Source organism: Heptranchias perlo, chromosome 18 (genome assembly GCF_035084215.1).
Source record: "Heptranchias perlo isolate sHepPer1 chromosome 18, sHepPer1.hap1, whole genome shotgun sequence".
Taxonomy (NCBI): Eukaryota; Metazoa; Chordata; class Chondrichthyes; order Hexanchiformes; family Hexanchidae; genus Heptranchias; species Heptranchias perlo.
In genome coordinates this window covers 33,343,960-33,369,363 of record NC_090342.1, presented here as the reverse complement: position 1 = coordinate 33,369,363, position 25,404 = coordinate 33,343,960, and the positions used below count along the sequence as shown (strand labels likewise).

At 42.6% G+C, this 25,404-nt stretch overlaps 2 protein-coding genes across 7 annotated transcripts in view; both read left to right on the top strand.

Moving 5' to 3' along the window:
• The first annotated feature begins 271 nt into the window (after positions 1-271).
• Positions 272-13,155, top strand: rhno1 (RAD9-HUS1-RAD1 interacting nuclear orphan 1). 2 transcript variants are annotated; one of them, XM_068000080.1, is made up of 4 exons: positions 272-356; positions 1,225-1,307; positions 9,514-9,698; positions 10,314-13,155. In XM_068000080.1, the coding sequence occupies exons 3-4, from the start codon at positions 9,534-9,536 to the stop codon at positions 11,223-11,225; spliced, it is 1,077 nt and encodes a 358-aa protein (XP_067856181.1). In that variant the 5' UTR covers positions 272-356; positions 1,225-1,307; positions 9,514-9,533; the 3' UTR covers positions 11,226-13,155. The 2 variants fall into 2 exon arrangements, with proteins under 2 accessions (XP_067856181.1, XP_067856180.1); XM_068000079.1 differs by lacking the exon at positions 272-356 and adding an exon at positions 443-684.
• A 3,715-nt stretch (positions 13,156-16,870) lies between these two features.
• Positions 16,871-25,404, top strand: part of LOC137334740 (tubby-related protein 3-like) — a 94,323-nt gene continuing 85,789 nt past the window's right edge. For 4 of the 5 annotated variants that reach the window (XM_067999657.1, XM_067999656.1, XM_067999653.1 and 1 more), the window contains exon 1: positions 17,920-18,024. In XM_067999657.1, coding sequence (XP_067855758.1) covers positions 18,005-18,024 — 20 coding nt within the window. In that variant the 5' untranslated portion in view covers positions 17,920-18,004. Of the gene's footprint in view, positions 18,025-25,404 lie in introns of all 5 variants that reach the window. The other variant, XM_067999655.1, reaches the window with a different exon arrangement.

Sequence of the window (25,404 nt, the reverse complement as noted above, 5' to 3'; positions counted from 1 at the left end):
CTCTCTGACCGGGCCCCGGGAGTTCACTCACTCTCCCCCTCTCTCTCTCTCTCTGGCCGGGCCCCGGGAGTTCACTCACTCTCCCCCTCTCTCTCTCTCTGGCCGGGCCCCGGGAGTTCACTCACTCTCCCCCTCTCTCTCTCTCTCTGGCCGGGCCCCGGGAGTTCACTCACTCTCCCCCTCTCTCTCTCTCTCTGGCCGGGCCCCGGGATCCCCGCTGATTTTTTTTTGTTACAGTTTGTAACCAGTTCGATTTTTTTTTGAATTTCCAGCGTTCTGTCACCGCGGACCAATCGAATAGGGCTGTGCGGGTCAGGTGGGGTGCAAGTGACCAATGGGCGAGCTCAAAGCAGCAGGTTCGTTGAGACGTCAGAACGCGGCGTGGGCCAATAGGAAGCGGCCGGTCGGTGGCGGGTTGGGAGAGTGGGGTGGGTTCACAGGAGGGGAACAGCACCGGTCGATTAGAGCAAGTACAGCCTGGGATAGAGAGCTGGGCTTATTGTTGCATGGTTGAACCAGGGATGGTATGTAATAGCACCTCCCAGGACCTGGAAACTGGCACCCCGGGAGAACAACACCCAGAGACCGTACAGCTGGGGCCACGAAACAGGAACGACAGCGGTCAATCACAGCCTGGCTTATTGCACAGGCCAGCACACTGCGACTGAGACAGGAAGAGCACAGGTTGGTTACAGGGTGGGGGTTCATGCAATCAAGATAGTTCTGTACTGTATAAGACTGTTTAACGTTGTAATTTTAGCTGGAATGTATTCCATAGATAATGCATAGGTTGCAATGTATTACAATGAGGTGTAACATATTAATCTAACATGCCTGGCTCATCCTGGAATAGCATAGCCAGGACGAGGGCAGCTGAGTTAGGAACAGCACAGCACTAAGCTTTATGATATAGCATAACCCAGGCAAAAACAAAATAACATTAAACTGTATACATAGAAATGAGTTGCCCAACCTGCAACAGTTTGGCATAGTGCGTTCAGGGAGTGAGAGTTGCATCGTTAAACAGGAATAGGTTAGTAGAGCATAGCTCGTTGCACCACTTGAGTTTGTGTGGTCTCCTGAAAGATTTGTGAACCGTAAACTGGGTGGTAGCGTATCCTTAAAGTTCATTTATTATAATGGAGTAGTGTTAAATTCAGAGCTTGGGGCATTGTGATAAGTGTTGTTCCTTCATCTCTTCTCAATTTGATGCAAATTGCTTAGAATATCAGCTGGGAAGATGTCAATGGCGCCATCCAGTGGGATACCTCAGAGTTGTTGAGAAGACACATACTAATTTAAAACAGGTAAACAAAAACTTGAATATTTCAATAAGAAAGTGACTGTGTTCAAGCGTTTAGGCTTTGTATGATCGTTTTCTGAATCATTCCTTTAACAGTGGTGTCAATTGTCTTGTTTAATTGAGAATGTGTGTTTTAACAATGAATCTCTGACATCACTGGAGAAGTGGAAAGTACTATAAGAACTTAAACTCATTCTGATATGTGATGCAACCACTGCCCTCAGGCAAAGCCCTTTGGATTATTCCTTAAATCCATATCTGTCTGTTGATCTTATACAATAGTGACCCAAAAATAAATCCTAAACTGAGTACTGTCACCCCAAAAATAACCAACTTATACTGGCTTTATGTGGTCAAAAGTTATAATGAAAGTTGTACTCGAGATCGGAAAAAGGAGAAGCAGATCTGCCTCAGGACTACTAGCACCTCTCACTGCTAGTCTGTCCTTAGGGTTAATTAAGACATAAGAGCAGGGAGTTCTCCCAATGTCCTGGCCAACAGTCATCCCTCGACAATCACTAATTAATCAGTTTTTGCTGATCATTCATCTTGTTGCTGTTGGTGGGATCCTACTATGTGCAGATGGCTGCAAAATAGTCAGTGCACTTCAAAGTAATTAATTATATGTAAAACTTATTGAGACATTTCTAAGAGATGTGATGAGGTGCTACATAAATCCAATTTTTTATCTAGCCCTACTTTAAACAATTAGATTCAAATGTTAGTAAGTCCTTTTTTGGACTATGGTGTGCAGTTCATAGTGTATTAGGGATTGTTTCTTAGACCAGTATGTCGGGGAACTAACCAGGGAACAGGCCATTTTGGGTCTGGTAATGGGTAATGAAACAGGATTAATCAATGATCTCAAAGTAAAGGATCCCTTGGGAAGCAGTGATCATAACATGATAGAATTTCGCATCCAGTTTGAGAGCGAGGATCTTGAGTCTGAAACTACTGTATTAAACTTAAACTTAAATAAGGGCAATTATAAAGGAATGAGGGAGGAATTGGCTAAAGTGAACTAGGTAAACAGATTAGATGGTATGATGGTGGATAAGCAGTGGCAAACATTTAAAAAGATATTTTATGACTTGCAACAAAAATATATCCCTGTGAGGAGGAAAGACTCCACCAACCATGGCTAACTAAGGAAGTCAAGGATGGTATCAGGTTAAAAGAAAAAGCATACAACATGGCAAAGATTACTGGTAAGCCTGAAGATTGGGAAAACTTTAAAAACCAGCAAAGGATAACTAACAGAATAATAGAGAGAAAATAAATTGAGAGTAAACTAGCAAGAAATATAAAAACTGACAGTAAAAGCTTCTTCAAGTATATAAAAAGGAAGAGGGTAGCTAAAGTAAACATTGGTCCCTTAGAGGATGAGACTGGGGAAATAATAATGGAAAACAAGGAAATGGCAGAGGAATTGAACAGATATTTTGTATCTGTCTTCACAGTAGAAGACACTAATATACCAATAATAGTAGAAAATCAAGGGGCAAAGGGGAGGGAGGAACTAAAAACTATCACTAGAGAAAAAGTACTAGGTAAACTAATGGGTCTAAAGGCTGACAAGTCCCCTGGACTTGATGGCTTGCATCCAAGGTCTTAAAGGAAGTGGCTACAGAGATAGTGGATGCATTGGTTGTAATCTTCCAGAATTCACTAGATTCTGGAAAGGTCCCAGCGGATTGGAAAACCGCAAACGTAACACCCCTATTCAAGAAGGGAGTGAGACAGAAAGCAGGTAACTATAGGAGGAAACCAGTTAGCCTAACATCTGTCATTGGGAAAATGCTAGAATCCATTATTAAGGAAGTAGTAGCAGGACATTTGGAGACTCATAATACAATCAAGGAGAGTCAGCATGGTTTTATGAAGGGGAAATCATGTCTGACAAATTTATTAGAGTTCTTTGAGGAATTAACGGGCAGGGTGGATAAAGGGGAACCAATGGATGCAGTATATTTGGATTTCCAAAAGGCATTCGATAAGGTGCCACATAAAAGAATCCTGCACAAGATAAGAGCTCATGGTGTTCTGGCATGGATAGAGGATTGGCTAACTAACAGAAAACAGTCAGGATAAAAGGGTCATTTTCAAAATGGCAATCTGTAACTAGTGTGGTGCTGCTGGGGCCTCAACTATTTACAATTATGTATCAATGACTTGGATGAAGGAACAGAGTGTCTTGTGGCCAAATTTGCTGATGATACAAAGATAGGTGGAAAAGCAAGTTGCGAGGAGGACACAGTCTGCAAGTGACAGGTTAAGCGAATGGGCAAAAATTTGGCAGATGGAATATAATGTGGGAAAATGTGAAATCATCCAATTTGGGAGCAAAAAAAAAGCAAAATATTATTTGAATGGAGAAATACTACAAAATGTTGTGGTACAGAGGGATCTGGGTGTCCTCGTACATGAAACACAAAAAGTCAACATACAGATGCAGCAGGTAATCTGTAAGGCAAACAGAATATTGGCCTTTATTTCTAGGGGGATGGAGTATAAAAGCAGGGAAGTCATGCTTTTTTTTTCGTTCATGGGATGTGGGCGTCGCTGACGAGGCCAGCATTTATTGCCCATCCCTAATTGCCCTCGAGAAGGTGGTGGTGAGCCGCCTTCTTGAACCGCTGCAGTCCGTGTGGTGACGGTTCTCCCACAGTGCTGTTAGGAAGGGAGTTCCAGGATTTTGACCCAGCGACGATGAAGGAACGGCGATATATTTCCAAGTCGGGATGGTGTGTGACTTGGAGGGGAACGTGCAGGTGGTGTTGTTCCCATGCGCCTGCTGCTCTTGTCCTTCTAGGTGGTAGAGGTCGCGGGTTTGGGAGGTGCTGTCGAAGAAGCCTTGGCGAGTTGCTGCAGTGCATCCTGTGGATGGTGCACACTGCAGCCACAGTGCGCCGGTGGTGAAGGGAGTGAATGTTTAGGGTGGTGGATGGGGTGCCAATCAAGCGGGCTGCTTTATCTTGGATGGTGTCGAGCTTCTTGAGTGTTGTTGGAGCTGCACTCATCCAGGCAAGTGGAGAGTATTCCATCACACTCCTGACTTGTGCCTTGTAGATGGTGGAAAGGCTTTGGGGAGTCAGGAGGTGAGTCACTCGCCGCAGAATACCCAGCCTCTGACCTGCTCTCGTAGCCACAGTATTTATATGGCTGGTCCAGTTCAGTTTCTGGTCAATGGTGACCCCCAGGATGTTGATGGTGGGGGATTCGGCGATGGTAATGCCATTGAATGTCAAGGGGAGGTGGTTAGAGACTCTCTTGTTGGAGATGGTCATTGCCTGGCACTTATCTGGCGCGAATGTTACTTGCCACTTATGAGCCCAAGCCTGGATGTTGTCCAGGTCTTGCTGCATGCGGGCTCGGACTGCTTCATTATCTGAGGGGTTGCGAATGGAACTGAACACTGTGCAGTCATCAGCGAACATCCCCATTTCTGACCTTATGATGGAGGGAAGGTCATTGATGAAGCAGCTGAAGATGGTTGGGCCTAGGACACTGCCCTGAGGAACTCCTGCAGCAATGCCCTGGGGCTGAGATGATTGGCCTCCAACAACCACTACCATCTTCCTTTGTGCTAGGTATGACTCCAGCCACTGGAGAGTTTTCCCCCTGATTCCCATGGACTTCAATTTTACTAGGGCTCCTTGGTGCCACACTCGGTCAAATGCTGCCTTGATGTCAAGGGCAGTCACTCTCACCTCACCTCTGGAATTCAGCTCTTTTGTCCATGTTTGGACCAAGGCTGTAATGAGGTCTGGAGCTGAGTGGTCCTGGCGGAACCCAAACTGAGCATCGGTGAGCAGGTTATTGGTGAGTAAGTGCCGCTTGATAGCACTGTCGACAACACCGTCCATCACTTTGCTGATGATTGAGAGTAGACTGATGGGGCGGTAATTGGCCGGATTGGATTTGTCCTGCTTTTTGTGGACAGGACATACCTGGGCAATTTTCCACATTGTCGGGTAGATGCCAGTGTTGTAGCTGTACTGAAACAGCTTGGCTAGAGGCGCAGCTAGTTCTGGAGCACAAGTCTTCAGCACTACAGCTGGGATGTTGTCGGGGCCCATAGCCTTTGCTGTATCCAGTGCACTCAGCCGTTTCTTGATATCACGTGGAGTGAATCGAATTGGCCGAAGACTGGCTTCCGTGATGGTGGGGATATTGGGAGGAGGCTGAGATGGATCATCCACTCGGCACTTCTGGCTGAAGATGGTTGCAAACGCTTCAGCCTTGTCTTTTGCACTCACGTGCTGGACTCCGCCATCATTGAGAATGGGGATGTTTGCAGAGCCTCCTCCTCCCGTTAGTTGTTTAATTGTCCACCACCATTCACGACTGGATGTGGCAGGACTGCAGAGCTTTGATCTGATCCGTTGGTTGTGGAATCGCTTAGCTCTGTCTATAGCATGTTGCTTCCGCTGTTTAGCATGCATGTAATCCTGAGTTGTAGCTTCACCAGGTTGGTACCTCATTTTTAGGTACGCCTGGTGCTGCTCCTGGCATGCTCTTCTACACTCCTCATTGAACCAGGGTTGATCCCCTGGCTTGTTGGTAATGGTAGAGTGAGGAATATGCCGGGCCATGAGGTTACAGATTGTGCTGGAATACAATTCTGCTGCTGCTGATGGCCCACAGCGCCTCATGGATGCCCAGTTTTGTGCTGCTAGATCTGTTCTGAATCTATCCCATTTAGCACGGTGGTAGTGCCACACAACACGTTGGATGGTGTCCTCAGTGCGAAGACGGGACTTCATCTCCACAAGGACTGTGCGGTGGTCACTCCTACCAATACTGTCATGGACAGATGCAACTGCGACAGGTAGATTGGTGAGGACGAGGTCAAGTAAGTTTTTCCCTCGTGTTGGTTCGCTCACCACCTGCCGCAGGCCCAGTCTAGCAGCTATGTCCTTCAGGACTCTGCCAGCTCGGTCAGTAGTGGTGCTACCGAGCCACTCTTGGTGATGAACATTGAAGTCCCGAACCCAGAGTACATTTTGTGCCCTTGCTACCCTCAGTGCTTCCTCCAAGTGGTGCTCGACATGGAGGAGGACTGATTCATCAGCTGAGGGAGGACGGTAGGTGGTAATCAGCAGGAGGTTTCCTTGCCCATGTTTGACCTGATGCCATGAGATTTCATGGGGTCCAGAGTCAATGTTGAGGACTCCCAGGGCCACTCCCTCCTGACTGTATATCACTGTACCGCCACCTCTGGTGGGTCTGTCCTGCCGGTGGGACAGGACATACCCAGGGATGGTGATGGAAGAGTCTGGGACGTTGGCTGAAAGGTATGATTCTGTGAGTATGGCTATGTCAGGCTGTTGCTTGACTAGTCTGTGGGACAGCTCTCCCAATTTTGGTACAAGTCCCCAGATGTTAGTAAGGAGGACCTTGCAGGGTCGACTGGGCTTGGTGTTTTTTTGCCGTTGTCGTGTCCGGTGCCTAGTGGTCCGATGCCGGGTGGTCTGTCCGGTTTTATTCTTCTTCTGACTTTTCGTAGCGAGATTTTACAACTGAGTGGCTTGCTGGGCCATTTCAGAGGGCAATTAAGAATCAACCACATTGCTGTGGGTCTGGAGTCACATATCGGCCAGACCGGGTAAGGACGGCAGGTTTCCTTCCCTAAAGGACATTAGTGAACCAGATGGGTTTTTACAACAATCCGGTAGTTTCATGGCCACCATTACTGATACTAGTATTTTAATTCCAGATTTTTATTTCATTAATTGAATTTAATTAATTAAATTTAAATTCACCAGCTGCCGTGGCGGGATTTGAAGTCATGACTCTGGATTTTAGTCCAGGCCTCTGGATTACTAGTCCAGTAACATAACCACTATGCTACAACTGTACAGGGTGCTGGTGAGACCACACCTGGAGTGCTGTGTACAGTTCTGGTGCCCTTATTTAAGGAAGGACATACTTGCATTGGAGGCAGTTCAGAGAAGGTTCACTAGGTTGATTCTGGGTATGGAAGGGTTGTCTTATGAGGAAAGATTGAACAGGTTGAGTCTATACTCATTGGAGTTTAGAAGAATGAGAGGAGATCTTATTGAAACATACAAGATTCTGAGGGGACTCTATAGGGTAGATGCTGAGAGGATGTTACCCCTCATGGGGGAATCTAAAACGAGGAGGCATAGTCTCAGAATAAGGGGTCACCCGTTTAAGACGGAAATAAGGAGGAATTTCTTCTCCCAGAGGGTCGTGAATCTTTGGAATTCTTTACCCCAAAAAGCTGTAGAGGCTGCGTCATTGAATACATTCAAGGCTGAGTTAGACAAATTTTTGATCAGCAATGGAGTCAAAGGATATGGGGAAAGGGCGGGAAAGTGGAGTTGAGGTAAAAATCAGATCAGCCATGATCTCATTAAATGGTGGAGCAGGCTCGAGGGGCCGAATGGCCTACTCCTGCTCCTATCTCTTATGGTCTTATTAAAGCAGGCTGTGCATTCAGGATTTTGTCAATTCTGTCTGGCATGGAGAGCTGCTGTGAAAGTGGGTCACATTATTTCAATACTGTGTACATTATATACATCCTATATTGTGTGTAGCCTGTTCTTCCAGAAGCCATTTGATCAAGTCCCTCATAAGAGACTGTTAGCTAAAGTTGAAGTTCATGAAATTGAGGGCAAATTATTGACCTGGTTAGGAAATTGTCTGAGCGGCAGGAGACAGAGTAGGGATAATGGGCAGGTACTCAAATTGGCAGGATGTGACTAATGGTGTCCCACAGGGATCTGTGTTGAGGCCTCAACTATTCATCATATTTATTAATGACTTAGATGTTGGGATAGAGAGCCATATATCTAAGTTTGCTGATGACACAAAGATAGGAGTATTGTAAGCAGTGTAGGTGGAAGCATAAAATTAGAGAGATATTAATAGATTACGTGAATGGACAAAACTGTGGCCAATGGATTTCAATGTAGGCAAGTGTGAGGCCATCCACTTTGGACCTAAAAAGGAAAGATCAGAGTACTTTTTAAATGGTGAAAAGCTCGAGACAGTGACAGTCCAAAGAGACTTAGGGGTCCATCAAAAAGGCTAATGGAATGATGGCCTTTATATCTCAGACTAGAATACAAGAGGGTAGAAGTTATGCTACAGCTAGACAAAACCCTTGTTAGACCACACCTGGAGAACCGTGGTCAGTTCTGGGCACTGTAGCTTAGGAAGGTTATATTGGCCTTGGAGGGAGTGCAATGTAGATTTACTAGAATGATACCTGGAGTCCAAGGGTTAAATTACAAGGAGAGATTACACAAATTAGGGATGTATTCCCTGGAATTTAGAAGATTAGGGGGTGATTTGATCAAAGTTTTCAAGATATTAAGGGGAACTGATAGGGTAAATAGAGAGAAACTATTTCCGCTGGTTGGGGAGTTTAGGACTAGGGGACATACTCTTTAAAAATTAGAGCCAGGAGTGAAGTTAGGAAATACTTCTACGTGCAAAGGGTGGTAGAAGTTTGGAACTTACGCAAACGGCAGTTGATGCTAGCTCAATTGTTAATTTTAAATCTGAGATTGATCGATTTTTGTTAACCAAAGGTATTAAGTGAGATAGGGCTACGGCGGGTTTATGGAGTTAGGTTACAGATCAGTCATGATCTTATTGAATGGCGGAACAGGCTTGAGGGGCTAAATGGCCTACTCCTGTTCCTATGTTCAGGGGTAAAGCACCTCGTGTGTATGTATTTAAAAAAAAAATGGAACTGCAGCAGTACTTCTCTGCCAATAGAGGGAGGGATATTATTGCATGGAATGCCAAGGACTAAAATTTTACATTGTTAGGTCCTGGAAAAAAGCAAAGCATTTGTCATCTTCCTTGATGTTGGGTGCAATTTGACTGGCAGGAGTTACATTTCTTGTAGTGTTGCCTTTAAAGGTTCCATTAATTGCACCTTAATAAAAGAACGCATTTTTCTTTTTCTGCTCCCGGCTTGAAGGTGGCCGACCTCACCTCTGTCCTCCAATTGTGTCTGTCCTCCATGGATTATGATCAGGCACACCCATCCCTCCCAAAAATGGTAGCATCTCCATTGGTTGAAATCTGCTAATTCAGCAGAGATGGGGGATCAAAACTGGGGCCATCTTGATCTATATGTTTCAGTGCATTTACCCAGTGCTATCGCAGGAAACCCAGTTTATTATTTTCTTAATGAAATTTTAAAAAATTCTATTCCTATGAATACCAAGGCCAAGATGTTGGATGTTTGATGCCCCGCAAGAAGAAGCCCAGCCAATCCAAGAAGCCACCTCTGCTGTTCCTGGAAAGTCCACATAAGGGAGAAAAGTGCATGCGAGTGTTGTCTCTACCATCTGCGGTAAACCCCCGCCAGGCATCCTGCGTGCCTGTTGACCAGAGGTCTTCGTTCACTTGGGTGTGTTATTTTCTGTACTGCTCAGTCTTTTTAGTATAAGAATACATTAACATTCCCCCACCACAACAGAGTATGATCCCCAATGCGACTTTAAATGCCTTGACAGTGTAGACTTGGATTGTCAGATTGTGAAAGAGCATTCTGATTGGCACATGCTCGTAGTACTCAACTTATGTGACTTTGTGGTTAGATCCACATTGTCAATTTTTCTCTGTGAAGAAACTTGCTCCTATACTACCCATACCTGTATTTAGTGGAAAAAATATTGTAAATTGTTTTGCCTTTCAAAAAATAAGTTCTAAAGTAGTGGGGGTGTATTGCACATGGACAATAGAATGTAAGCAATTACTACATTTTCCTCCTTAAAATTCATGTTCCAAAGCAGTATATTTGAAGATTTACTGTGCGATGTGTTTCAAAGCAGCAACACTTTAGAGTTAATCAATCATCCACAGTTTATTCTCCTGGATTAAGATGCAACTATGTGGTTCATTGTCCTCTGTTAATTGATATTAATGTAAAATAGTGCCTTTGTTGTGAGAGAGGGAAGGTAGAATCTGTGTCCTGCTACATGTGTAATCTGACATCTATTATGTCCTCCCTTTCCCCTTCCAGGTGTTGCCACAGTTTGAGCCTTCAGACACGACAGTTCAAGGACCAAGACGAGAACAACACAAATATGTTAACAAATCTGGCAATGCAGCACAACAACATAGGAACTGCAAGAAGAAGCAGAGTGCTGCACCAAAAGCAGGAGCTGTGAGAAAATCACACGTTAACTTTGTCCCCTTGACCTTTCTGGGCAGTGATGAGTTACCTGTTCAGAAGAAGAACCACAAAGTCCAGCTTAGCACCTGTCAGAAAGTTGGAACCCATGGACAAGCTAGACTGCCAATAAATAAAACTTCATTCATGGGAAGCACTTACCAAGGATGTAGACTTGACGCTTCCTTTGGAAGAGTTCAGAATTCAGATGTATTGTGCCAGAAGCTCAAATGCAGACAGGGGTCTGTGGCAAAGGGCACCTTGGTTGGCAAAATTAACTGTGTCAAAACTAAAGGATGGAATATACCTCGTACTTCTGTGAAAAGCTCTAGTATCAGTCCTCCGTTGTTTTGTATCAATGGCCAAACTGGTGCAGACTCTGGTGATAAGGAGATATCCCTTTCTGATAACTTTGCTCAATCATCCGATGAGGTTTTCACCCTGCCACAAGTTAGCACTCCCACGATTGATTGCTTACTTTCACCTGGCAGTTTGAGGAAAAATATTGTTAGATTAAGGGACAGGGCATCAGACAGACACAATGTGATTCCTTTCCATGGTAGATCACAGGACTGCTTGGACAGGTGCTCTGGTCTAAAAGATGACTTTTCTGAAGAATCCCTGTCTGTGGAGGTTTTGGTGCAAGACACTCCAGAGCATGAATACGGACGCAAAGCAACTTGGCGAAGGCGGCCACACATCATGAAGTACCTGAAAGACCGTGGAATACTGACCAGCACGGATGTACTTGTTAGCACCTAAAGGGGACATTCACACATTGACAAAGTTTTCCCATTGTAATGCAAATACTAACCTATTCATTTAAAAAAAAAATTCAAAATATACTTAAATCATAAAATTTTAGAATACATGGTTTAATGTAAATATCACCATTCCAAAGCAATACAATTCAAAACAATACAATTCATTTTAAATGTGTTACCGTCAGTAGTATAATTAGAAAACCCAGGCCAGTTTATCTGGGTATTGGGCTGGGTGAGGCTGTGTAGGAGCATTATCCTTTAATCTGTGGCGGTCAATGTTGCAATACCGCTTATACAGACCTGGAGTGCTTTGACACTCATTGGGTTCAAAGTATAAAATCTTAATCCTCAACATTAGCATCTCCCATGTCCTTGCAGCATGGGTCCTAATGCCACTTTAAGTGCCTTGACGCAGTGCAGACTTAGATTGGCTAATTGTAAAAGAGCATTGTAATTAGCTTAGGCCCACAACATTCATAAGTTGCATATCTTTGAGTGACCTACTTTCTGTTTCAAATGATTAATCTGCTGTGCATTTAAAAAGGTTTTGCTTTTATTCCAGATTATTGGAATAAAAGTCATTTCCAGCTGCAAGAGTCCTATTTCATGGATGTGATCAATTTCAACCCAGTTCCTAGTAAGTGTAGGTCATAACACAAAACTACCTGTAATCTGGCAATAAATTGGCAATCTGAAGAGTGGCTGATGTGAGTAATGGAGATATTACACTGGTATTGTTTGGGGTTTTTCTTCTAAAGTCAGCATTACCCTAATCTGTATTGAACCTGGGAATAATTGAGACAAAGTAGAGGGAATTTTACCCCTCTTCATGAATATGTAGCTTTTCTAAATGCTGACATCCCTCACCTCAGTGTGCAGAAAAATGGAATAAAATTACAAAAAAAAAAACAGACAGAAGAGGTTTAAGTACAATTTCAACATTGTGAATTTATCTCTAAGTCTGCATTCAGGGGTAGGGAGTGAAAAAAAATCAACTGTGACCACCTTTGTTAACCACCTTCCCTATACTTTTAAAGGTTATGTTTTAAACTGATTGATTATCTTTAATTGTCCTGACTTGCCATTGTTAGTGCAGATAGCAAGTAAAATCTAGTATGGTGAAGAGGAAGGAGAGAACAAGGAGCTGCAACAGAGTTCAATAAACCAGGGTGTCCAATCTGTGGTCTATAATCCCTAGCAATCTGGCCTTCGAAGCCCGGATAACTCACTCCTATAGGCACTTATATTTCTGCTTCCCTGGTTTGACTTATTTGAATTTCGTCCCCCTGGAGCTTTTGGCAGTTTCTAGTGTTGCTGCCTTAATGCTAAATCAGAACATCAGGATCTGTTGGTATCCTCAAGTTTAGAAATATGCAGATTAATGGGAACCTGGATTTAAACTTTATAGGTAGGCCCTGAGGCTCCATGGTACGTAGCTATGTGGCCCACAAGGACAAAAGCTTGGACTCGCTGCAATAAATGATTAATTAAAAATTCCTGATGGCAAAAGATTTTCCCCATTCCACCAATCCTTATCAAGGAGAATGAGCTGCTGATCAGTTCTTATAGGATTGATGTTGGAAAATAGTCACTTTTTAGTGCAATTTTTAAAAAAAATCTCTTTACTTCGCAATTTTCTTCTCTCTTGACTGATTCCTTCCTGTGGTACAGTTCCATGTGGCAAAGAGGGTTGATTGCTTTCAGCTAAATGGCTTTGTTCAAGTGTGACCGTGTGTGTCAGCAGCTATTCAACTGCAGAAAATATCAACCAATGCTGAACATGTACTCTTGTGATGTCTACAAGAATAAACAACAATAACTTGCATTTATAAAGCCCCTTTAATGAAGTAAAACATCCCAAGGCATTTCACAGGAGCATTATCAAACAAAATTTGATGCCGAGCTACAGCCATTAGGACAGGTGACCAAAAGCTTGGTCAAAGAGGTAGGTTTTAAGGAGTGACTTAAAGGAGGAGAGAAAGGTAGAGGGGTCTAGGGAGGGAATTCCAGAGCTTAGGGCCTAGGCAGCTGAAGGCACAGCTGCCAATGGTGGAGCGAAGGAAATCGGGGATATGCAAGAGGCCAGAATTGGAGGAATGCAGAGATCTCATAGGGCTGGAGGCGGTTTGAGATAGGGAGGCGTGAGGCTATAGAGGAATTTGAACACGGATGAGAATTTTAAAATCGAGGCGTTGCACAACTGGGAGCCAATGTAGGTCAGCAAGCACAAGGATGATGGGTGAAAGGGACGGTGCAAGTTAGGATACAGGCAGCAAAGTTTTGGATGTGCTCAAACTTATGGAGTGTGGTAGATGGGAGGCTCGCCAGGAAAAGTCACAGGATAGTGATCAAGACCAGAAACCCTGGCAATTTTTCACTGATGCTAATGGCAGCAATTCCTACCACTATCTCAGCTAGTAAAGCATTGAATCTGGATCAATCTTGTAGGTATGGCTCAGCCACTTACTGGATAAATGCACTGAGCATTGAGGAAGACTTGACCCCATTTTTATAGAAATGAACTGGATCTGTGACTTATTTAGAGGCTTCCAACATCAGGTCATGTTGACTGACAGGTCTGAAATAACCTGCTGGTACACCTCTGTATATAGCATTCTGATAGGAACAGGAGTAGGCCATTCAGCCCCTTGAGCCTGCTCCGCCATTTGATAGGATCATGGCTGATCCGTGATCTAACTCCATATACCTGCCTTTGGCCTATATCCCTTAATACCTTTGGTTGCCAAAAAGCTATCTCAGATTTAAATTTAGCAATTGAGCTAGCATCAATTGCCATTTGTGGAAGAGAGTTCCAAACTTCTACCACCCTTTGTGCGTAGAAATGTTTTCTAATCTCACTCCTGAAAGGTCTGGCTCTAATTTTTAGACTGTGCCCCCTGCTCCTAGAATCCCCAACCAGCAGAAATAGTTTCTCTCTATCCATCCTATCTGTTCCCCTTAATATCTTATAAACTTCGATCAGATCACCCTTAACCTTCTAAACTCTAGAGAATTCTTGAACTGTATGCTGGGAAGTGAGTGAGAGCAGACTTGGGTGTCATGTGCCCTCATTGTTCCATCACTGTTGGAAGTGCTCTGCTTCCACCTGGTGCGTCAGCACAGCCTAAATTAAAAGCTCATGATTAAGTGGGAAATTATGGATGTAAAACCACGTATCAGTACATATCCTCTTCCAGCTTCCTTTTGAAACAACCTACAAGTCCAGTGTTGGCTGCACAGGGTGGCAGTTCATTTCATAAGAGAAATTCCCTCTGGTCTCACAATCTTGAATTTGATTTAAAAAAATGTTCTACCCAAGATCTTATCTCCTTTTTTTCCTTACAAAAAAAACTTCCTCTTATCTCCTCTTGTTCTTACAAAATTGATCTTTGCACACCTCCAGCCTGGGACTGTGACATTATTGGTGAATGGGAATTGATCTAGAGCGAGTGGTACAGTGAGTGTTGACTAAAAGCTACTACTGAACATCTTGCTAGAGTAAAGCAGTAAAAATTGTGTGAAAGAATCGAGAGTTCCAATAAATTAAAAACCACAATATAACACCCGGCATACCCAATTCCATTCAATGTCGGAACAGGCCTGTCTTGCAGTTTGCAATGCCCAATACAGCAGATATCTTGGGACATCTTTGGTCTTGATGAACAAATATTTTTATATGCAATTGCCAAAGCTTTATGTATAAGTTATTCAGATTTTAAACTAGAGTACTGAAAGACTGCATAAGAGAAATCCAAGAGGCAAAAAGGCTATGGAGCTTATTTATGCTCAATCCTCTGATACCCTACTTCAACCGTATCTTGAACAATCCCAACGCTATCCTGAGGAAAGAAGTGCTTCTGATATCTGATAAATGCCACACAGGAGACGTGGACATTAAAGACTCAGGTGTTAAAAGTGGTGGCATAGGTTGAGCAGACACTATGAATAATTGGATATTTCCCTAATTGGCATGATGTAGCTAGTGGCGTGCTCCAGATATCTCTGTTGGGACCCAGTGGCGGAGCTGGCGAGGTGGGGGTGGGTGTCATGACCCTCCCCAGTCACTTTGAGGTCAGGACTCAGCCAAAATTGACTGCAAGTATTTTTATTCACTTAACTTTTAAATTCACAATCACAATCCTGTTGAGGTTTTGAGTTTGATGCAAACGGCAGTGCAGCATCGGAGGATGTCGTCATGGCTGTGCTGTGCCAAGTCGGCCAAATCTAGACTTTGATTCCCCCCCGCCTCCCTCCCCAATCCTTCGACTGTAACTCCAGCCCTGTTGGGGGCTCTTTTTTGTTCACTATGGCATAAATTATTTGGACATAGGCATAGAAGACTGAGATCAAATTATAAGGAATGGCATACTGAAGAACAATACAGAAAACTGCACGAAAATGTGGTTGTTAGAAGAGTGGACAGATATGTGATAAATATCACAAATGTGCAGTGCGATGTAGATAAATGAGAAGCAATACATTTGGGGGAAAAAGAAAAATGGAAAATAACCTAACATTCTCAATTAAATTGAGGACCAGACAGATCTCGGGGTACAGATAAACAACATTTAAAAGCAGGATTGTAGATGCAAAATGCCATGCAAAGGGTAAATTGGATTCAGGGTTTTAGATAGAGGTTAATTGAATACAAAAGCAAGGAAGTGATGTATCTGTACAAGACATTGGTTAGATTACAGTTGGAGTACAGTGTGCAGTTTTGGGTAGCCATTATAGATAGACTATTGGAGCCACGGAAAAGATTCAATGTAGATTTATAAGGATGATACCAGTGATCAGGTATAGTTAGTAGAAACTTGGAAAAAAGTAGGACTGCCGTCAGTAGAGCAGACCAGGTTAAGTGCAACCTAATAGAAATGTTCAAAGTATTGGAAGGGTTTGAGAGAGAAGTGAAAGATTGTTTCCACAAGTTTATAAATTGGTAAAAAAGGGGCAAAAAATTAGCATAAAGGGGAGGTTACAATAATTTTTTTCACAACGTTAGAATATAGACTGCATTACTGCAAGTGGCTAATGAAGAATCATCAAATAGATAAACAATTGAAGAGGAAAATTATTAAGGTGTACTGGGATAGAGCACGGAAATGGGATTATAATGGATTAGTATGATATAGAGCTAGCATTGGCATAGGTAAGAATAGCCTCCTGCTTTGCTGACATTTCTGTTTTAAATTTACTTTTCACATTTTGTTTTATATCCTCTGGTCCAATTATTCTGGCTTACTTTGAAGTAATTTATGTCATTTTAATATTTTTGAGGTAGGGCAGGGAATGGATGGAGGTAGTGGTCTTTGTCATGGAGAGGATATGGGATCAGAAGCTCAGCTTGGGGTCGAATAGGCACCATGGTTGGAAACTGGTTGAGCCTGAGAAAGTGGTCGGGGAGGGGAATGGAATCGGTGGCATGTAGTGGGACATATTTACTGATGTAGCATGGTTGGTGGACAATATACAAAGGCTAAAAATGTGAGAGTAAAGCAACATTAAACTGCTAATATTTTATTGGAGATGGGATACAAGCTTCTGGATATAACACTGCCCAGGTAGGAATGCTTTTCGTACTATTGGCTTTTATTTTGGATTTTTACTTTCACTGAATTATTAGAAGCTTTATTTTAAATATGATCATAGCTAGGGCAAATGATTCATTGTTGCTAAGATCTGTTCCGACCTCCAATTCCAGTGCTTCTGGAACTTTTTTTTATTGCAAAATTGCAACACAGTAAATTCATGGGGTATGTAGCAGTATATTTTGCTGTGCCATATCACTCACTGTAACCATAGCTGAATGTTCAAACTCTATCATACAATTGCACAGATATTGCAACACTGAAATCTGTCTGTGCTGATCTTTGTCCTTCACCTGAGCAGTAGCCCTAATTCTATATTTCCCCCTCTCTGTTCCCATATCCCATGATACCTCTGGTAGTGCATTTCACGGTCTCACAACCTTGTTTAATAAAAAGGTTTTCATACTCTGTCCTAAATCTCTTATACTTCATCACGTATGTATGTCCCCTTGTTCCAAACCCCTCAACCAATCTGTTTCTATCTACTATCTCCTAGCTCTTCACAATTTTAAACACTTCTATCAAATCTTCTCTGTTGTAACAAAAACAGCCCCAATTCCTTCAAGTTTTTCTTCACATTTGTATTTCCTCTTACCAGGCAGCATCCCAGTGAATCTGTGCTGTATCCTCTCTATTGCCACATCTTTTCTATAGTATGCAGCCTAAAACTACACACAACATTCCAATAATGATCCTGGGAAAAGCCAGATAACCTGTGCATGCCTCCCTGATGGTTCACAGGTCCTAATTGTACTGCTCCAGGCAGGGTATCGATTGCAGCATGCAGACTGAAGGTTTGCCTGTACCCTGTGGATTGGAGGAGGGAGCCAAAACCGTCACAAGTGATCGGGATATTCCTGGGCAGATTGCCAGACTTTCCATGGATTGGGCCCATTAACTGCATAAACATCAACGAATGACTAGGATAATTCCAGGATTTTGGGAGGAGGGGGTACGTTGCTAAGAGACTGCTTGAAAACTGGACTTTCATTAAAAAACAGCAGGGTTGAACCACGGTTGAATGGGATGACGTGTGTAGGTGGGAGAAAGACGGAGGACCAATGGGAATGGTGTTTGTTGGGGGGTGCGTTGCTACGGCCGGGACTCCTGGAGTGAGTGGAAGTTTAGTGACGGAGCCAGGAGCGGGAGACGGGAGCTGCCGCCAACACCATAGCAACGGCGCCGAAAGATGTCCTATTACAGCGTCAGGTAGGAAAAGAACGGCCGGGAAACAGCGCGGAGGGGGAGGGTGTTGATTGCGGGTTATGCGGCTCTCATACTAACTGGGAGTGAGCGCCGCTCAACACCCCGGACACTCGCCTCTGTGGTGGGCTGTCGCTGGAGGCTGGCGATGCATGTGTTTCATCACATGCATGTACTCCCCGCAGAATAGTGGCATTTTGGGCAAAATCTGTAATTAATCTTCAAATAAGATATGTAGATTGGACAATATTCAAGGCTTTTTGTCGCAAATAAAGCTCAGGAGGCGGTGCACTTTTTAGGACAAAATCCGCTTTTGAGTAGCGCTGATTACTTTTTCTATTTTTGATGTGTTTTTTAAGGATTTGTCGGTGTACAAGTGCCGTGTAGCAAGCGGGTAATGCTGCAGAGGGGACCTTTCCCTTTTTATTTACAGTTTAACTTTCTATGTTGCTTTACTACATAAAGTTCTTTTGTACAAGACTTTGTAGCACCTGGTATATTGTGAGCAACGATGTTACGTAGTCTCTTGCTGCTCTGTTCACATTAAAAATTATTGTGTTAAATCTGTTTGCAATATATCTTACAAAATCATACTGTATCTTCGGAACAGTTTTGAAAATATGAAAATGACATTAAAGTAGTCAATTTTATACTGTGGCGTTCTTTCTAGTACAATTCTCAAATGATCTAAGAAAGTGCATATCTGAGGTACAATTGCGGGCAACTAGTTCAAAGGTATAGATTTCTTTCTTGTCTGGCTCGGTGAACTCTTCATCTTGCTAATTCTCTCCACTTGTTCAGAAGCTTCCTCAAAATTGACCTCTTTGAATGTGTATCTTCGGACACTTACCCAAACCGCTCTCACCCTACTGCTATGAATGTAAGTTGTTGAATGTGATATTAAACAACTGTACCCCAGTGATTGCTGATATAGTTAACGTTAATCTTGTGGCTCAGCAACTATTCTTAGTAGAGGTATTATTGTGAATTGTAGCTCCATTGTTCATGTTTAAGACTTAGCTACCCAAATTGTAGAAATAATGAAATGGAACTTTTATGAATTTAATTTTATGCTGCTTTCAGGGATAAACAGCTGCAGAAAACGTCAGATGGAGTTACTGTAATTGACAAGAATTTTGGGTGCTGTTTATCTTTTTCTATCTCAATTTTTCAAATTAAACTGGAGCTGACCTTAATTTTTTTTTAAATTAAAGAGATAGTGGTTAAAGGATGGTGATGCTTCCCTTTGTAATATTTCTGTTCTACCAATTAAGAGCTCATTGTGACATTTATTTTTTATTGTTGCAGACCTGTTACATCATACATGTATCCCTAGTAATAGCAAATTATTGTGATGCCATAACCTGCACTGTGCAAGATATTAAGTACATTTCACTTACAAAAAAAAAATCACTTTTTTATAATGAGAATAATAGCTGATGTCACAGTGATCTCACAGCTCTGATGCTTTGTGAAATCATAAAGCAGCTTTCAATGTTAAGACAGCATAAGGAAATTAATGCGCACAATCACTAATTGTACGAAATGTGAAATGTCCAGGTTCCTGTTAGCATCATTCGCGTAACTCCCTCACAACAGTTCTTGAATTAAAAAGGCTCTGTCATGCCAGGAGTATGATATTTAAAGTTTCTCTACTGGTGAGGATGGATCGGATAACTTGTAAGTGGGGAGACTTTTGTATCACACTGCTGGCCATCACTACATCTGTGGTATGCTTTTTCAAATACACTTTCATGAGTGTCCTTATAAACTGCATGAATGCGTATCTCATGATTGGCTTTGACCTAGTTTTATAAAATGCAATATATTTTTCAACTGCACAGATCGGTTGAAAGAATGTATAATTTATTTCCATTTGTATTTCCCCACACAAGTCTTACTGATATTGTACATTCGTCTATTACTTATTGTCTACGTCATTGGTACCCAACCTGTGGGCTGAATGTGGCCCATTCTGTGTATTGTGGCCTTGCAGTATATGGCCCAGAGAGCAACAATTGGTTTAAATCATTCCGCTCTCTTTGTTGCTCACAGTTGCATTCGGAACAGTGTGCACCTACCTGATCAGCAGCTCGTGGTTTCTACAGAGAGACAAAACAGAGCGATAGAGCAAACAACTGCTGTCCCCCTGCAAGTTGCACAGACCATCATCAAACTATAAACAGAAGTAAATCGAGTAGCTTTATCAGCTGGCATATGAGCCAGTTAAGAAAAGTGCAAGTAGCAGAGCAAACAGGAACCAAGAATGCTCGCTGCATTATCATTGGCTATTTCACATGCAATCTGTATGGAAGAGTAAAGAATGCCTAAAAGGGTTTGATACGGCAAGCTGGAATAGGGCAAGTAGCATCCAAGTGGACAACGAAACAGATGCAAAGGCACACTGGAACACCACCTCAAGCTACACTGTGTCTGCAGTTGGAAAAATCTTGGAGCTGATCGAAGGAACTGATGAACAGTGATGTACGTCAATATTAGGTAGTATGAGTATCGGAGTGTAGATCTTCTGAACGAGAAACTGCAACAGTGGAAATGTGAACAGCAGTAGCCTGTTGACTCCAAATGGGTTTTTGGTCTGAATTGTGCAGGAGAGATGCCTCTTTGTATAGACATAATAATCATTAGTGCAGTCAAGACTTGTAGAAAGAATTGTCACCTTCAAATACAAAGGGGTAGCACCAGTATCTTGTGCATCTCTATATAAAGTCCTCTTTCATTTGTTCAATTTCAAGGCTGAAGTGCCCAAGTTTTTCCAAGCTTTCCTTATAACTGAGTCCTCAGATCCTAGAGGTCAGCATCATGGTCCTTCTTTGCACTGCTTCTGTGATTTGGATGTTTCCCCTACACTTCAATGAACAGAACTGAACACATGCTTAAGGTGTGGCCTGACCCAAGCATATACAGCTTCAAATAACAACCGTGGACTTTTACTCTACTTGTAATATCTAGTAAGGTAAATACATAGCGATCATCAAAACTAGTTTTCAGCAATTAATTCCTGTTTATTTTCAAGTGATTAAATAGATTTTAAAAAAAAAATTTCCTCCTGAATTTGAGAGAACACCCCCAAAATTTCCCATTGTTTTCTTACCAAAACTCAGCTCTGGTGATGCCATGCATTGTATCTCTGCTGCCAGCGTGCACATTACTTGCTGTATGTGCCATGCTGATGTTACTGATGTGACACGTCCACTCTGGGCATGATTTTCATCAGGAACAAAACTGAAAGGCTGTGCAATTTGGATTTTTTTTAAGGGAACATGGATCACCATTAGGAGCTGCTGTAAGGTCCATATTGTTTATACTGCAGCAAATGTCAATCTTCCATTTCTAGTTGGGTATGGAGGAAGAAAAGCAGTAAACTGGTGCAGTTACCACTTGACAGTCCCCTGAAGACTGAGGTTATCAGCTCACACATCATAGCATTTTTCACCAAGATTGCAACTGTTACCCTGTGCATAATTACAAACAATTATTACCCCACTTTCATAGTGGCTGAAGCCACAACAATATACATAGGTTCTTCAATTTTACTTTTTTAGTAACACTTTGATGGTAAGCCCTATAAAAGTCTAAATATATAATAGGTGTAATACTGGAAATCATTTTGACTTGGTCTTGGCTGGATCTGATTTAATTTTCATAAAAATTGAAATGTTTTTTATAAATCTGTCAATATATTACTCGTTAGTTTGTGTGTGTGCAGTAATGTTTAAATGAAAGATATATAATCCTGCACCATTATCTCTGGAGTTCCCCAAGAATCTATCCTTGGCCCCCTCCTATTTGTCAACTATATACTGCCTCTCGGCGACATCATCCGAAAACCCGACCCCAGGTTCCACATGTACGCTGACAGCACCCAGTTCTACCTCCCCACCACCTCTCTCGACCCCTCCACTGCCTCTGATTTGTCACACTGCTAATCTGATGAGCAGATATTTCCTCTAATTAAATATTGGGAAGACCGAAGCCATTGTCTTCAAACCGTGCCACAAATTCCGTTCCCTAACCACCGACTCCATCCCTCTTCCTGGTTGCTGTCTGAGGCTGAACCAGACCGTTTGCAACCTTGGCGCCCTATTTGTCGCTGAGATGAGCTTCCAACTCCCTATCCTAGACCGCCTACTTCCACCTCCATAACATTGCCTATCTCCGCCCCGCCTCAGCTCATCTACTGAAACCCTCATCTATGCCTTTGTTACTTCGAGACTTGACTATTCCAATGCTATCAAGGCTGGCCTCTCACCCTCCGTAAACTTGAGCTCAGTCAAAACTGCTGCTCGTATCCTAACGCGAACCAAGTCCCGTTCACCCATCACCCCTGTGCTCGCTGACCTACAATGGCTCCCGTTCCAGCAACCCCTCGATTTTAAAATTTTAATCCTAGTTTTCAAATCCCTCCATGGTCTCACACCTCCCTGTCTCTGTAACCTCCTCCAGCCCTACAACCCTCCGAGATCTCTGTGCTCCTCCAATTCTGGCCTCTCGCGCATCCTGCACTTTCTTCGCCCTTCCATTGGCGGTCGTGCCTTCAGCTGCCTAGGACCTAAGCTCTGGAATTCCCTCCCTAAACTCTGCCCCTCTAACTCTCCTCCTTTTAAGACCCTTGTTAAAACATAGTTCCTTGACCAAACTCTCATATCTCCTTTTGTGGCTCGGTGTTAAATTTTACTTGATAACGTGGGTGTGAAGCACCTTGGGATGTTTTACCATGTTCGAGGCGCTGTATAAATGCAAGTTGTTTGAGGCAAAAAACATGGTGGTCAGGTAATTGGTCATTTAAGGAGTTGAGCATTTCTGTATTTATTTTTACGAGTTGCTGAATCAGTTCTTTTTGTATTTTATGGAACCCAATTGGAAAAGCATAAAAATACTTCTTTTAAATCTGTTTATACAGTTTTTTATTTGTGTTCCTGATGTAAAAAACTGCAGCTCCAAAGGATGGAGCCCTTCATGAGCTACACCAGAGTATTTTAACTACTGTCTTGCTCCGCAGTTCAAATAGTGTATTCACTGGGGAATCCGGATTGACACACATGGAAGCTTTTATGTTGTGACTGCTGGAGCCTCAGCTGTTAGTATTGTCGCAGTGGAGTGGTCCATTGCAACTGAATGTTGTTTGTGAATTTTTAGAAAATGGCCCTAGCCAAAACTATCACTTTCAGAAATGGCGCTGCCAGCATACTTTGGTATGCTGATCTGCACCTAGGCAGATGCTGCTTGGCACCTAATTTATCACTTTTTCTCTTCCCTTTCCCTGTAGGCCATAGCTTGGGCATGAATAGAGCTTACCATTCATTTATGAATCTGTCTCCTACTATTTTGCTCTAGCGTGCTAATGCAGCAAAAAGCATCTTTTAAATAAATTATTTTAAGTCTGAGATATCCTTGACTATGCAACAAAACCCTTGGCTGTATAACTACAGAAATAATATTCCTAATTATTGAAATCAGAGGTGTGGTTTTTCAAATTCTTGAACAGTGTGCTAGTAGCATGTCTGCATTGCCAACTCACGCGCTGTGCTGCAGCTGTGCTTCTCCCAGCAGACACTGCCAGGACTTGTTTGGTTCTATCTGACAAACCTTAAGATTTTTCAAGGGCTGTGTAATGCATGCAACAGTAACTAACTAGTTTTCTGTTCTGAAGTGCTAGGTAATTGTTGAACAAAATGCAGCAGTAGAGTATAGCTGCTGATCTTTAATTCAGTTTAATGCTTATTTTACTTGTCTGTCTTCAGGTCTCCCTCCCCTTCACGTCAGACACTATTTCCTGTCTCCTTATAAGGTGCTTTTTCCCCCCCCTTTTGTATCCCAACTCCATTTTGAATGAGATGGTAGGCATACAACCGTTTTGAAAAGTTAATAGGAACAGTCTGGGTTGATAATCTCCCAAGTATGTTTGCTTCCTTCCTTTACTCTCTTTCTCTTCCAGAAATCACCTTTTAATATTTTTGCTAAGATTTGTCATGTGGAGAATTCAATGTCCCATTGCTCTGTTGTGTAAAAGGTTGATATATCTGTGTTCGGTGTCCCCAGACTTGCTACCATACAGGGAATGCTGGCAATGCACAGCATGTTGATCAACTGAAAGAGAAAGATAATTTAATATTTCAGATGTGAATCTTCATCTGAAGTTTCACCCATAAACATTAGCCTATCTTTCTCTTTCAGATGCCGACTGATCTGTTCATTTCCAGCTTTTCCTGTTTTTATTTGATTTCAAATTTGTGGTTTTCACCTTATGATTATAGCTGGATTTAAAAAAAACTTGGAAATATTTGCAAATCTTTTAAAGAGGATTCTAGCTACTTCATAAACAACTGCCCTAGCACATATTCTGAACAATAGGCCAGAAATCGCTCGTAAAATAACGGTGAGCCTAATGGGCAAATTGAAGAGCAAGTTCTGGTGACTGTACATGTGTAGTCAAATGTGGAAATCTGGAACTTGCTCTTCCTGATTCCCTGCAGACCTAACAGCTTCGTGTTAAAGAGACAGCGCAGGCTGCAATCAATGGACCAGGGAGAACTTTCTCTCCTGCCCAACTGGAAACTAACTAATCTAGCTAGAAAAAATGTACGCTGAGTTATATCAGGTCTAAACTAACTTAATGGAGTGGTAAGTATTAATGACTGCCAAACAACTTCTCTGGCAAAAAAAATGATTTTTTAACTTTTTCTGTCTCTTTTATCTCAGTCTTTTAATCTTACCCTCTCTATTTTGCTTTCTCTATCTGATTTTATAGTACAGTTACTAATCTTATCTGACACTTGCTGGTTCTTACTCTGCGTGATTTGTGAATGAACGCCACTTTCTGGTTCTCACAGCGTGGTTTGCTTCAAGCTGATTGGTGGAGGGGACATAGCGATCCTTTCCTCCTCTCGCTGCTCGGAGAAGCCCAGGAACGAGCGCTGTTCTTCTTGAAGCTCTCAATTAAAGCAAGTTGACGTCCAGATGACCGTGTAAAGTTTGTGGGTGAGTTAGTTACTTACCAGTGCAATTTCCGGCCCATTGTGGAGAAAACTGGTCTACAACTATTCATTTTCTACCATGTGGGTGATAGTGTTTTACTTCTAACTGCCCGTAATTATTGTAAGCCAGGTACCCAGCAAAAATAGATCGAGATACAATCAGCTACCAAGTAATTTGCTGGTTTGAAACAGTGAGACGTGTGCAGCGCTTTTGGGGTGGAATGGAGTTGGACGCTCGCAGTTCCCTCTGTTATCATTCGTAATCATGCTGCACTGGGAAGCTGCAGAACAAGAGGCCAGGTTTTTCTTTTTGGGAAAGGAAGGCTGGTCATTTCAGGATGTCCTTGCCTATCTCTGGTGCAGCAGCATTAGGGGACCGGGTTCCTATTCT

Coding starts and splice junctions, on each gene's coding strand:
- rhno1 (XM_068000080.1), top strand. CDS start 9,534: ATGCCCCGCAAGAAGAAGCCCAGCCAATCCAAGAAGCCACCTCTGCTG. Junction 9,699..10,313: donor AGAGGTCTTCGTTCACTTGG/GTGTGTTATTTT, acceptor TTCCCCTTCCAG/GTGTTGCCACAGTTTGAGCC.